The following is a 14,936-nucleotide window of genomic DNA, read 5'->3' on the forward strand; positions in this document are numbered from 1 at the left end:
TTTTCATCCTCTTATAATGAACCTGAGTATGGATGATGGACTGACCACAGTATTTTAGGGTCTGACTATGAGTTATGTGCCTTTCTCTACTCCAGGTTTGTAGCAGGATCCTGGGTCTGAACATACAAGCCATAAAAGACTTCATGTGCAGCTAGGACTGAATTAAAACTCCAAATCCTCTAAGGCAATTTTAGGTTTGTTTCCATGGCATTGATTTTTTGTTGGTGTTTTTTTTTTTTTCTTAATTATGGCTTGAAGAGGAGAGGGGTTGTTCTTACCTTTTGAAAAGTTGCCTTGGAGGATACAACGGCTCAAGGTTGTTTGAATTTCTAATGCCTGTTGGTGCCATCTTTCTGAAAAGCAGGGTTAACTGTGGCACATGGATAATGCTTGGAAAACAGGGTTACTGGGGTTGTTCAGTAGTGGCTGTGCCCTATGAGAAGATTCAGCATTCTGGCATTAAAACGTTGGATGCGAACTGTAGTTTATGATGTTTATCACTTTACCACATGTCAGGGTTTGAGGTGCAACGACAGCCTTACAAACGACAGCCGTGACAGCTCTGAAGTCATTCCCTTGCTCCGGCACGGAGGAGCCTGGGGAAGCAGGATGCTTCCTTTGTCATTCCGTGCCGGGCAGGGAAAGCCAGCGTGCCGAGGGAGACAACAAAGCTGCCATCTGGGAAAGAGGGGAGCAGAGCCCAGGAGAGGGCCACGCACCGCCCGGGGGGCTCAAACTTTCTGTGACACCGAGCGGCCCGAGCGCGGTACCGCGACCGGCCCCATCTCCGCCCGCTCCAGCCCCGCGCTCCCCATCCCGCACAGGGCCGGCACCGAGCGCTCCTCATCCCCTCACGGCCCCGACACCCATTGCTCCTCATCCTCTCACGGCTCCAGCACTCAGCGTTCCCCATCCCTCACGGCCCCGGCACCCAGTGCTGCTCATCCCCTCACAGCCCCGGCATTACGCAGCCCGCATCCCCCTCACGGCCCGGGCGCCCCGGCACTCCGCACTCCGCGCTCCCCATCCCCTCACGACCCCGGTTCCCAGAACTCCTCATCCCCTCACGGCCCCGACACCCAGCCCTCCCCATCCCCTCACGGCCCCGGCAACATTGCTCCTCATCCCCGCACAGCACCGGCACCGAGCGCTCCTCATCCCCTCACGGCCCTGGCAGCCCGCACCCCGCATCGCCCTCACGGCCCGGGCACTCCGGCACTCCGCGCTCCCCATCCCCGCCCGGCCCCGCTGCCCGCTCGGCCCCTCCGCAGCCCTTGGGCCCCGCGCGGCGCTCGGGCCGCCATGCCGGGCTGTGGCGGGGCCGGGCCGCTCTCCGCAGGCGCGGGCGCTGCGCGGGGGCTCTGCCGCAGCCGCCGGCCCTGCGCGGGGCGGGGGCTCCGCCGCGGCCGCCGTGCCGCCCCCTCCCCGGGCGCCGTGAGGGGCGGGCGCCCCGAGCCCCCACCCGCCCCCGGCCCCGCTCCGCCCGCGCAGGGGGCGCCGGCTCGGCCCGCGCCGCGCAGCAGCGGCCGCGCTCCCCCCGCGGGCCGGCGGAGGCGGGAGGCGGGCGGGGGCCGGGCGTTGATGCCGGCGCTGATGCCGGCGCTGCCGCAGGGCTCCTCGGCCCCGCGGCCGCTCCGCAGCCCCGGCGCGGCCGCCCTGCGCGGGGCATGAAGTTGCGGCGGCGGCGGCGGCAGCGCGGCGGGCGGAGCGGGGCGGGCGGCCCCGGCCGCGCCTCCTCTGCGGGGTCATAGTCCCGAGCGGGCTCGCCGCGCCTGGGCCAGCGGTGCCGCTGCTCGCCCGCCCTCCCGCTCCGCTCGCCGCCGCGGTCGTGTGCGGCCAACACAGCCCAGGCGGTCGGGACGCGCTCCCCGCGATGTGCGCGCAGCGGCGGGCGGCCGCCGGCCCGCTCCCATAGCCCTGCCGGCAGCGCGGCGGCTGGCGGGGCCCCTCGGGAAGTTTGATGGCTTCTTTGAGGAGAGTCAAAGTCCTGCTGGTGTTGAACCTGATCGCCGTGGCTGGCTTCGTCCTCTTCCTGGCCAAGTGCAGACCCATCACGACCAAGAGCGGCGACTCCTACCATGACATCCATCCCAGGGCAGAAGTGGCCAACTTGACAGCCCACGGCATCAGCTCCATCCAGGATGCAGTGCTGAAGAGGCTCTCGCTCCTAGAAGACATCGTCTACAGGCAGCTGAATGGTAGGAACAGTTCTCCTGCTCTTTAATGCCTTCGGGGTAGGGTCGGTGATGGTGAATGGAGGCTCGGAGCAGGTGCCCGCCTTGCCTGAAGTTGCATGACGGACCCCTGCTCTCCCCTCTGTTGTTGTGCAAACGGAGTCTCAACAGACTGGATCGATTTAGCATCTGATTTCTAAGTTTTGTGTGTGCCTAAAGCTCGGGGTACCTTGCACAGGATGGAAGGAAATGGTAATAAGAGAATGCTGCCTTTCAGATTGATAGCGGCGGTCAGTAAATGACAGCGGCACGATCCCTGCATCAAACGAGCCGGGTGTGCGGCGGGTGAGCACGGGCTGGAGCAGCGCAGGGTCTATTGATCGAGGGAATGGCTTTTACTCCCGCAGAGCTGGGCTCGGAAAAGGAGTTTTCAAATGGCTCAAGTGTGTTGCATCATTTGAGTACAGAAGGTCAGAAAGCAAAAGGCACTTTCTCTAAGAAGTTAAGCAAACTATCCAGTATTTCCTATGGCTCAGCACTGACAACTGCTAATTAAAATCTCAAGTAATGCTTCTCTTTATAGCACAGAAAAGGGATTTCTATTAAAATCTCACCAGGTTCAGTAGTTCAGAGACGTAGAAAGGGAGTTTTAAAGATGCTGTGCAGGATAGAGAAACACATTGTAAAGATGTAAGAAATCTAGGTGAGGTATCTAATTAAAACACTCACTGTGAAAGCTGTTTTTTTAAAAGTTGTTCCCCACAGATTCACAACTGGGGGTGTAATTTCAATCAAGGGTCTTGCTTATTGCTTCCAATCTTTGTAGCTTTAATCCTTGCAAGTTTCTGTGTGTTGGAATGAGCAGAGTCGGTGTTTCTGGCAGTGTCAGTGTGATTCCCTCTCCGAGTTTGGAATATGGAGCTCGTGCCCCATTCTGTGCTGTGCTGAACCAGGAGCTGGTGTGTGCTGTGAGCTCTGGCTGGTGCCACTGTGCACCCAGGAGGAGAGGCAGGTGCAGGGATGCAGCGTGGCTTTCCCGGAGCACTTGGCTCAGGCAGTGGCTTTGGGGACATCCCTGGAACACGCAGCAGAGGAGGGAAGTGTTACTGATATTCCCCCTGTATACACTTCATGAGAAACCTGTCCTGCCTGTGCCTGGCTCTGTGAGATGCTGAAGCAGCACTGGTGAGGGATAAACAAAGGAGAAGCGTGAGGATAATGAGGAATAAGGTAGGAAGTTGAATGTTATTTGCAATCAAACTGTGAAATTGCCTGTTCCTGGATCCTCCTAGGGCAGAAGTTTCCAGGAGGGTTTAGGCAGTTGCTTGGGCTGTAACTGCAGCTCAAGACAAGAGCCCTTATTGCAGGACATTGAACCAGGACAGGACAAGTGATCACGCAGCAGGTTGCCATCCCTGCAGACACAGGGTGAGCTGGGCTGATCCCTTACTGCCCTTCTGTGGGGGTTAACCTGGGCCTCCCCACTCTGCCCTGCCCCGTGGTGCCTTGGGCTGGTGAGAGGAGCTGCAGGGGCAGGGACAGCTCAGTGCTGTGCCCAGGCTGCTGTGGGCACGGGCAGCGCTGGCTGCAGCCTGCTCAGTGCTGAGCAGCAGTCATGCACCTACACACCAGGGGAGGCAGAGAGGGAATAGATATGTTGGCATATCACAAACGTTTTCTCAAGGCAGGCAGAAAGCTGAGCACATAAATGTGACATCTTGTCTGGCCTCTGCATCCTGGGGTGATTTATAGCAGCGCTGATCAGTCTGACTAAAAAATAGCTCTGGCACGGCGCTTATGTAACCATGGGTCAAGTGTATATTTGGTACATGTGGTTTGGAGAGAAGCTCAGTGCTCTGAGGGGTGGCTGTGGGCTGTGCTTCAACAATGCTGGGGATTACAGCAAGATATGGGGGGCCATCCCCACCCAGCAGCACTGAAAGGAAACAGTCAGGGGCACTGGGACAGCCCCTGGGGCTCAGGATGAGGAGCAGCTGGATTGGCTTTCCCACCAGGAATTTTCTGTGCCTGGATAAGTGTTCATCCTGGGCACTCGAGGAACACCTAAAATCTCGTGTGTGCAAATAGGAGCTCACCACTTCTCTTTGATTTCTGTGTGGGCAGTTTTGTGCTGGTGCCTCACAAACCCCACTCAGCTTGGGGCCAAGCTCCCTCACAACACCACACTGAGAATTCTCTTTTGGTTCTCAAAGGTCATGCTTCACTTGAAATCTGACCTGTGGTTTAGCAACTACAAAATCATGGAATAAAGCTGTCTCGGTTTGAAAAGACAGGTGTCTGCTAAGGAAGGCAAGAGCCTCCCTTAAAATGAAAAATGTAAACCCCCTCCCTCTGAATTATTATAAATTTGAAATTAAGGGGCCCTCAGGCAAACATGTGGGAGTAGGAATAACAGTTCTTTATTAGGAAAACTAAAAATAGAAATGTAATAGTGCAAACAACAAAAAAACCACTGCCAGAGTCAGAACACAACCTGACCCTGTGTGTGAGAGCGGTGTCCCAGCCCCATCCATGGGGGCTCAGCCCTCCTGCAGTGCCAGCTGTGGCTCTGCTGCAGCAGGGATCCTGCACAAGGGGGGAGTTTTCCTCTGCAGCTCCAGGGCTGCTGCAGATGGGCCTGGGCTCCCTCTGGCCATGCAGGGCAGCAGAAAGCTGCTCCTCTGGCAATGCAGGGGACAAAGGCTGCTGTGCTGTGCCAGGCTCAGATTGGATCCAGGTAGGAATGCTTGGCTCCTCCCCTGGGCGGAGCATCTCCCCATGGGATGCTGGGATTGGATCAGCCCTGCAGGGACACTCAGTGGCCATGGACAGCAGAGATCTGCTGGAGGGAGGGTTGGCTGTGGGAGAGATAAAGAAAAAACTGCCCATGGACAGCAGAGAACTGCCCCAGCTCTGACAGGTGGGGATAGAACACACTCCCCCAGCTAAATATTTCAACCTAAGACAAAAATATTACACATACAGCTGCAAGTTTACAGCCTGCAACTCACAAAGCATTGGGAAGTGTTTGGCCCAAGTGAGAAGCTACAACCCACTCTGTGTGCAGCCAGCTATGGATTTCTCCTGCATTATAGGACTTGGCTGGATTTCAGTGGGAGTTGAAGCCATCTTTAAAAACCTGAATGTCTTCAAAAGCTCCATTCTGTACACATAAAATGAGCAATCACCAATCTGATCGTAGCATTGCTGTGAGTTTGGTTTGTGAGTCATGTAGTGTAAAGCATATTGGAAATAACAGCTCTCGGTGGTACAGCAACCCTCATGTTTTATGTGTGTATATTTATTTATCTCTGTAAAGGTTGGCCATAAAAACAAGGTAAACATCACTGCTTTGGCTCTGGGAAAGGAGGGATTTGATACAATCCTTCTGTCTGAATGATGCTTCCCTGCCATGCTGTTCTGGAAATAACACCAGGCTCCCTCTCACTCCTCTGTGAGCAAAAGGAGCTGTCCCAAAAGTGGCCCAATCTGTACATTTGCTTTGCTCTTTCTAAAAGTTGATTATTGCTCTTGAACTTGTTGCACAGGTTGTGTGGGGTTTGCTCTTTGCTGATCTAATTGATGGCTCCCACACACAGAGGTCCGAGGGTGCCCTTTGGAATGGAGGGCTTTGTGTGTGTAGGCACTGATCTGGGAGTTCAGAGGATTTTTAATTTCTCCAGTCTCTTTTATGGATGGAGTTCTCTTGCCCAGCAGATGTCCAGAGAAAGCTAATGAAGGTCAGAAAGGAATGTGTATATTTTACTCTGGGTGTTAATTACAACTTGTCTTTTTGATCCAAGCCTGGGTTTTTATGTGCTGACATTTACATGAGTACAGATTGTGATCCAGCTTATTTCCAACTTTATGGAGATTTGTACAAATGAACTTTTCAGTTTGTGTTTACAAAGTGAGGGTTTCTGTGCTGTGTGACCAGGTGAGGAGCTGAAGGGAGCAGAGACTCAGAAGGGTCCTGAAAATTCAGCATTTTCAGGAACCTTGGGCTGCTTCCTGGGAAGTACTGGGCAAAGTCATCCCATTGTCTCACCCCATTTCTCCTGGGTTAATGTAGGAACCCATTGATGATTATGAGGAATCTGAGAAATTGGGCATTTGTAGGACCCAGAGACAGCAAAGGTGGCCCAAGCTTTGAACACCCCAGTGGTTGGAGGGTGAGTGACAATGGCTTGAGGAAAGCTGGGGTTGCTTCCAGTGTCCAAAGGTTCTGTGAGACCCTTTAAGTGGAATGGGCCAGAAAATGGTGCTGCCATTGGAAAATAGGGATTGCAGGAGGGATAGAGCTCTCAATAAACCCTGGGTACAGCCATCCCCTGTACCTGCCCTGTCTGAGCATCTGGAAAAGGTGTGAGCAGGTCACCTCTGCTGCCCACTGGGGACCTGAGGAACCTCCTAGGCAGCCACCTTCCAACCTCTGTGTCCCGCAGAGGTCTGGCTCTTGGACTAAAGCCTCCAAGCAGTGTGAAGGCTGGAAACTCCCTCTCTGGTGCTTTGGGTACAGGTGGACAGGGGTGGATTCACAGCAGCAGCTGACTCCAGTAAGGGCTTGGCTGCCTGGAAGCCATGTGACAGGAATGATGTGGCATCTACCTGGCAGTGTGGAAAAACAGTACCAAAGTCTGAACTTCAAGCTAAATACTGGTAGGACAGAGAACAGAAGGGCATTGCTGACTCATCCACAGCTCTTCTGTTAAATTTTGTTTTGTGGTCTCTCAACAGGTCATAGAATCACAGAATGGTTTGGGTTGGAAGGCAACCTAAAAACCATCCAGTTCCAGGCCTCTGCCATGGGCAGGGACACTTTCCACCATCCCAGGGTGCCCCAAGCCCTGTCCAAGTTGATGTATAAGATCAGAGAGACTTAAAGCTATTTGCAAATTGTAAGAGAGCAGTGATGAAGAAGTGCTGAAGTGAAGCTAGTCAGAAAAGGGGTGAGCAGAGAGGGCTTCTTCCCCTGTGCTAAAGAAATGCACAGATGAAACTGCTGCATTTACCAAGTGTTAATGTTGAAAAGGAACTTTACATTCCTTGGGGGTGAAATAAGCCTGTGTTCATTTTTTAAAGCAGCCTGCATCTGTGCTTTTGCACATGGAATAATGTGAACATGCTGAGGTATGGCCAAGTGCATGCCAGCAGCCTCCTGTGTTCTGGCTGTGCTCTCATCTGCTTATCCAATTAGGAAATTAACTTTGGGAGGGTTGCATATGGACAGGGAGGCCGACACTGAACCACAGCCCTCAGCACGGTGTTGCTATCCTTGTAAAGTGGCACTTAATTAACTTAAAACACTTTGGAGATACGTGGATTTGCTTCCCAAAAGGATAAGATAATGCTTATCTGCTCTAACACTTATCATCCTCCAAACACATTACAAACTTAGCTAACCACTGAGTATAGAAATTATAGATGTAAATAAGGCAGACTAAAAGTGGTTTTATCAGCATTTAGGCGAATGTAATAGCACTACACCCACAGACTGGTAATATTAAGGTTTTAACAGGTAGGTAATATATTAACTTAAATGCTAAGAAATGCCCTGATTAAGATAAATAACTAAGTGTAAATAACTGAGAGGAGGGAAAAGCTGTTTGTAGGCAGAAGGGCCCAAACTTTATTGGTGTTGTTGAACTAAAATAGTTCTTTATACGAGCAGAGCCTTGGTGAGTGCAATCCTTTGATATAAGAAATTATGATGTGGAGATAAGGGCTAACACGATGGGGATGTAGCTGCTGTGTTAACTGATGGATGTCACACAGCAGCTGGGCTGCTGCTTCCCTGTCTGTCCCACTGCCAGGATGTATCTGAAGTAGAAAATAACTGTATTATGTAGGATGGCCTTCACATATTATGTAGCAACTTGATGAAAATTGCCACTTCAACATTTAGGATATACCAAACTGTCACCATAATATTTTCTGATAAATCTCTTTGCCCAGGATTTTCTCCTGGGAAGCTGAGAAGCCTCAGAGAAAAAGGAAAACAACATTATCTCATTTGCTCCTCCTGTGTTTTGCTGCTTTGGAATGTGGTTTGGAGATTGTTTATCCAACAGGTGATTGTTTCATTGGTTTCATGTGAAGTGTTTTTACTTATTGGCCAGTCAGGGGCCAAGCTGTGTCAGACTCTGGAGAAAGAGTAATGAGTTTTCATTAGTATCTTTTAGCCTTCTGTCTGTATCCTTTGTCTATTCTTTAGTATAGCTTTAGTATAGTATTCTTTATTATAATATAGATCATAAAATAATAAATTAGCCTTCTAAGAACATGGAGTCAGAAGCATCATTCCTTCCTTCCAACGATGGGGGTCCTAGAAAATACAAGACCAAACAGATTTGGTTTCCATATTCTTTATTAAGAATAATGCAAATTATGCATTCAGTACCTGCTTTTACAAGTTCTTAGGCTAAACTTTCTCACAGCAGGAGAGAGGTCTGCACAGGCTCAAGGCACCTGAGAGCTGCTGCCTGTAAATTATTCTTAGCAGGTTCCTGAGAATTGGGTTTGATACTGATCAAGGAATGAATAAAGGAAGTAGTTCTTAGAGAAATAATAGAGTTAAAAGGTGAAGCTTAAGAGAGACATTTGGAAGCATCTGGAAGCTCAGACGTTAATGTGACATTTAGTTTGCAACCCATCTGACAAGGAGCTGATAGATAATTTGGGGGTTTGATGGTTGTTTGGCATCATGATCCAAATACTCCCTGACATTGACAATGAATGAGTAATAAGGCAGTAACACATTTGTCGTGCAGAGACAACGCAGGATTCATGGGCTGCAACAGCAGTGACCAGAATACAGTGACAACAGTGGTGGTTTAGTTTTGCATATTAATTCAGACCTCCCTGAATGGAGAAACAATCTTCCCTGGCTGCTAGAATTCACAAAGGTATGTTAGATTTACACTGCCTATTTCGTTGTGCAGCTATGAGAAATATCTCCCCAGGGATACAAAACACCCAGCAGGGTGCTGTAGTTATGTGAATAACAGTCCTGCTTGTGAGCCTCAGTCTGGATCAGGAGGGTCCTATTGTGTCTGCAGGGAGAGACACTTGGAATTGGATTTATATGAAGAAGCACGGGCATGTAGAGATGTTTCAGTGCCTGGAGGCTTCCAGCTGCCACTCCAGAGGGCAGGACTCTGTGAGTCCTGGGCTCCCAAAGCATCCTGGATACCCCAAGCCTGTTGGGAAGGCAGCAGGAATTGCTGAGGAGCAGTCCTGTGCTTGCTGTCTTGGAGATCTCCCCTCTGGACCAGGCAGAAGTGATGGATAAAGTTGCTTCAGGCATGTGCTGTCCACGTGCCTGGATTCTGGGGAATCTTCTGCTCCATTCCAGGCCATCCTCCCTCCTTGTCCTCTCCTGGCAGAGAGCAGGAGTGCTGCTGATCAGGAAATGCAGCCTGCGAGAAGCCCACCTGTTACCAACAGCAAAGGGAAATGAGCCTGCTCAGGTAACCAAGGAGGTTTTACTAATTTCGTGATTCATGCCACTAATCTTTGCCTAAAATGGAACATCTGCTCCAGATGTTGCTGGCAGGCTGCCACTTCCCAGCTCCTCAGACACGCCTGAGCTATGGGGTGTAGCTGAGGGCATTCTGCATGCTGATAGATTACATTTAAAAGAGAGGCTTATTTTTGGTAAGATGTCCTTATCAAAGTCTGCAAAGGGCTGTTCAAGCTGAATACTCGGAGTATTGACCCTCCTGTGAGTCAACAGCAGTGATTCAACTCAGAAATGTATCAGAGCAGCACAGAGATTATTTTTCCTAAACAGTTCTGGGAGTACAAGCAACTGTATTTTCCAGCCCCCAGTCCCCATGGTCAGATTTGTTCTAGAAATTGTTGAATGCTTTACACCTTATAGCTACAAGCCTTGCTATTTCTGCCTATAAATCTAATAGCTATCGACCCACATTCTGACATCCCCTGACGGTTATCTAAAAATAATGCAGGAATGATGCAATGAGACGTAAAACTGTGAGGAGACGGCTGTGCTGAGCCATCACAGCCTGCTCTGGGTGCAGCTCAGGGCTCTGCTGCTCAGGTCCTTGGGGGGATGCAAAGTTGCCTGAAAAAGGAAGAAAATTCCTGGTGAGTTGGATAAAAATCACATTTTGCGTTTTCCTTTTTAAAATCTGATACTCGGCGCTCGCTGTGTAATGAATCCCAGTTCTGTGATCGTGCCCTCGCAGGGATTCCTCACTCTGATCCCTGATACCCCAGAGAGCCCTGCCAAGGGCTGCCTGCCATGTCCCAGCACTTGTTCTGCCTTGGAACAGGAAACACTGACAGCATCACCGGCTCTCTGCTGTGGGAGTAATCCGAGAACTCCGCTTTAATGGATTTGTTAAAAAAAGGGATCCCCCTGGGCTCTGTGACCCAGGCTGCTGTGCAGGAGCACCATTCTTCCTGCTGACAAGGAAAATGAGAGATCTCTGCAGCTCTGGGGCCGTGTCACACACAGTCAGTCAGCGCATCTTCCCTCACAGCTGGAGTGACATAGTGCACAGGGGGATTTAATTCCAGAGTAGTAAAAACACCGGTGTGATGTGTCAGCATGGGATGATCAGGAAGGAAGGAGGCAAGGGGAATCCTTGGTCCCTCTCCCCTTTAGTACTCTTATTATGTGCAAGTGGAAATTACCTAAAATCACAGACTGGGCTAGGTTGGAAAGGACCTTAAAGCCCAGCCAGTGCCACCCCTGCCATGGCAGGGACACCTCCCACTGTCCCAGGTGCTCCAAGCCCTGTCCAGCCTGGCCTTGGGCAATGCCAGGGATCCAGGGGCAGCCACAGCTGCTCTGGGTAACCTGAAGAATTCCTTCCCAATATCCCATGGAACCCTGCCCTTTGTCAGTTCACAACCCTTTGTCTTGTGTCACTTCCCGTGGTTTGAGGTGTGAGTGTCCCCAGCACCAACGTGGCTCTGGAAGGGGAAGGCTCAGGCTGAGAAGAGCTGGGCTCTGCCATGTGCTGCCTCTGAGCATCCTTGGTCCCTGTGCCTGCATTCCCCAGCACCCTAAAGGGATACAGGAGTTCCTTTGCTCCTTCTCCTCTATGGAACAGCAGGGCCCTTCGGTGTTGGTGGGCCCGGGAAATGCAGATTGCTGTTCCTTTGTGTCTAAGTGCTGACACAGAGAGCAGAAAGCCATTACAAGGGAGAAATCAGCAGTGGATTAACAGACACCAGCAGAGCCCCAGCTGAGTTATCTGGGTGTTCTGCAGAGCCCCAGAGAGCCACACAAGGTTTCTTACCTGCTGGTTGTCAGAATTTACTTAACCTTAGTTTTAATCTTCATTAGCTTATGCAGTATTTTGGGCAGGGTAATGGCCTGCCACGGTTGTGCCTGTTCTCAGAGCATAAAGGTAAAGTGAGAAGGTTAATTTTTAAATAACAATTAGAATCTCTTTCTGGGTCTTTGCCTATATTGCACTTTAAATGGAATCATGAGAGCACTCACGTTTGCACCAAATTACTGCTAATTCTTCCAAAGCAGTTGCTTGATCACACTTTACAAACACAAAGCAGAAGAGGAGAATAAAAAAGTGAAAAGCCATTTAATGAATTTTAAAGCTTGCTTATATTTCATTATTGAATTTTAATTTTTTGTTGACCTTTGTGTGTTTTTAGTATTTGCTGCCTTCAGAGAGGTGGGCTGGAACACTGAATGCTTTAAATATCAGGGAACACAAACCCCCTGTTCTGCTGGGTTTTATTGTAGTATTTCCTCTTTGCACTGACAAGACAATAACAGTAATAACCATTATCGTGGTGAAAACCACATCATGCCTTACCCTTTGCTAAGTGTAGCCCAAACACCATAATGTGGGATTTCAGTTTGCTGGAAGTTGTTGCTCTTGTCATCAGGAGGGACTGGTGTCACCACTGAGGGCAGCAGGAAAGGCTTGGGGCTCAGTTTAACCTCTGATGTTTTGTGTGATACTCCACCAGTCACACAGAATAATATTAGAAAAAATATGTAAGTCAGGGATTTATGTTTCCTTATGTGGTACTGAAGGGATGTGTCAAGGACAGGAAGAGATGAGATTTTTATGTGAGAACAAAGAAAACCTTGCAGACGAGTTTTGGTTATTTGAAGATACTTGGAACTGGCATCAAAGAGGTGGAAACAGCAGAAGTGAGGCAGGAGAGATGCTGGGTGTGCTTCTTCCTCCTTGGGGAATCCCACAGAGTGGCTCAGGCTGGGCGGGGGCACAGAGGGTCCCTGGTGGCACCTCCGTGCTCAGGCAGGGCCATCCCAGAGCACAGGGCACAGCATTGTGTGCACAGGGCTCTGCAGGATCCCCAGTGCTGAGGGAGACTCCAGCCCCTCCCTGGGCAGCCTGCTCAGGGCTGGGCACTGCCCAGGGCACAAGTTGTGCCTCCTGGGCAGGGGCAGTGCTGGGCATCCGTTCCAGGGCTGGGCTGGAGCCTGGATGAAGTGATTCCCCCTCCCTTGGGCTGTCACCTTGCCCTGTGGCCCTGACTAGTTCTATCCTTGATATTTGGTGCTATAAACCAGTGAGAAACAGGCTGTTCCCAAACCACTTAATAAAAATTATGCAGAATGATTGGGTGGAGGGAGAATTAGACCTAAAGTTGTGTTAATTCCCTGTCACTTTTGGATTTCAAGCTCCTCTTGGTTTAAATCTTTATTAATTACATGATGATTACGGTGAAGGGAAGATAAGTCAGAAAATGAAATAATAGAGTCATAGAATATCCTGAGCTGGAAGGGGCCCACAGGGATCATCCAGCCCAGCCCATGGCCCTGCACAGGACACCCCAACAATTCATAAAGCAATTATTAAAGGGACACACAGAAGCTGTGGGAAGCTGGGGGAACCAGAATTTCAGTTTGGAGGAGCAGGTGCTGCTGGTGAGACAGGGGCTCTTTGCTCTTTGCATGAAGTGACAGGGGGGACCCTGCCAGTCTGGTTTTCAGGCCCCTCAGGTGGAAGTCAGGAACAACCCTTCCATCTCAGAAGTAACAAATGATTGATTTCCCCTGTGGGATGAGGGGGCTGCTCTCTCTGGCATGGAGTGGTTCACACGTGGGGCTGTTTGCTCAGAGCTGTTAGGAGGGGACAGTGAGTGAGGTGCATCATGCAGGTGATTTATGGAGGGGCAGACACCCCTCAAACCTCCTGTCAGGAGTGTCTGGAGGTAGTTCCTGCCTTTTGCAGTGTCTGACATGGGTCAGGTCATATTGACTTGATTTGCCTTTGGATCAAGCACTGAATCAATACTGACTTTCTGGGGGAGTTCAATCCCTGTTCTGACAGACTTGAAAGGGGCTAGGCAGTAAAATGGGATTTTACACTTTTATCAGTCTTTTCCTAGTAAGTTGCTCAACTTCCAAGCACTAATTAATGCTGTGTCCTATCCATGAATTTTGCTTCCTACTGATGCTGTCTGTTTGATCTGAGAGCAGCACCAGACCTTGCAAATTAGGGCTGCCAGCCAGGCTGCAGTGGGGACAGAGAACAGGAAAGAATACAACTTAGATATCACATTGGAGGCCTTCAGCATGATTTATGCTCTTTGTGCAGCTTTTTGGAAAATCCTGGAATTCCCTTGAATGTCCAGCTCTGACAGCTGGATAGCTCTAGTGGTGTTTCTGAATATCCAGAAACACCACCCATCTCCAATTCCAGAAATTGCAAAGAAATTTGATTTGGATATCCCTATTTACTCCAAAGCTACAGACCTGGGTGGAGACATTTCTGGTATCATTTTATTCTGAGGCTGCCCAGACTTCCAGCATGAGAAACTGCTTTAATTTGTTTATAATTTTTCCAGTTAGACTGAGATGGCTGGATATTGTCAAGATCATGTTTGTCTTTAATGACATCAAACTGGTCCACATGTTTCTGGGAAAGATTTGTGAGAAGAATCACAGAGTGTCCTGAGCTGGAAGGGATCCTCAGGGATCATCCTGGCCCTGCCCAGACACCCCAACAATCCCACCCCGGGCATCCCTGGAGCTCTGGCAGCCTTGGGGCTGTGCCCATTCCCTGTTCCATGCACCAAGAACAGGCACCATGGCCCCCATGGAGGGACAAAAGTGACGCTAAAGGGACAATGAGTGGAGTGGTTGAACTCAAAAAAAAATAATAATGGGGCTGAGAAATCCTGGGAGCAGAGGAGGGGCTGGATGAGGAGGCTGAGATGGGTGGGGACCTTTGGAATTGAGGGATGGGACAGGGTGTCCAAGGAGCAGCAGTCCTGGGGCATGTCTGGTTTCCTTCAGGAATATCTGATTTGTGCAGCTGCTTATTTTGTTACAACTAGTGGAAGAAGGGCTTGCTACAAAAGAAGTGTCTTTTCAACTCACTACATTATCTATATGAAGTATAACTAAAAGGAGAGGTGCTTCCAGAAGCCTTGGTGGCAATTGTAGTCCCTGAAGTTTGTTCTGGTTTGGTGATTCCAGCGTGAGCCGCGCTCAGGAGATGAGTGGGTGCAAAGCAGGGCAGGTATTATTAGCTGTGCAAAGCAAAACAATACAGTTGCTGTGGAAAAATTACAGGGTTTGTGCTGAAGCAGATATTTAACCTTTGTTTTTACAACTCCAGAAATGAAGCAGTTTGTTTCTTAATGTGGGTTTAATGCTGCAAGTGTGTGCTGACTGGGTTTTCACGTGGAATGGGAGAGATGCTGGGCTATTAAAGTCTGGTTTAACGATCCCTTTTCCCGTAACTCCTAATATTTGCCATTTACTAATTATGATGTTCTGAAGTA

General features: G+C 50.0%; 1 protein-coding gene across 1 annotated transcript in view; it reads left to right on the forward strand.

Moving 5' to 3' along the window:
• The first annotated feature begins 1,579 nt into the window (after window positions 1–1,579).
• GALNT17 (polypeptide N-acetylgalactosaminyltransferase 17) overlaps window positions 1,580–14,936 on the forward strand; it is a 237,154-nt gene continuing 223,797 nt past the window's right edge. The window contains exon 1 of the mRNA XM_074557284.1: window positions 1,580–2,198. Within this exon, the coding sequence (XP_074413385.1) occupies window positions 1,961–2,198 (238 nt within the window). The 5' untranslated portion in view covers window positions 1,580–1,960. The remainder of the gene's footprint in view (window positions 2,199–14,936) is intronic.

This window comes from Zonotrichia albicollis, chromosome 22 (assembly GCF_047830755.1).
Source record: "Zonotrichia albicollis isolate bZonAlb1 chromosome 22, bZonAlb1.hap1, whole genome shotgun sequence".
In the NCBI taxonomy this organism is placed as follows: domain Eukaryota; kingdom Metazoa; phylum Chordata; class Aves; order Passeriformes; family Passerellidae; genus Zonotrichia; species Zonotrichia albicollis.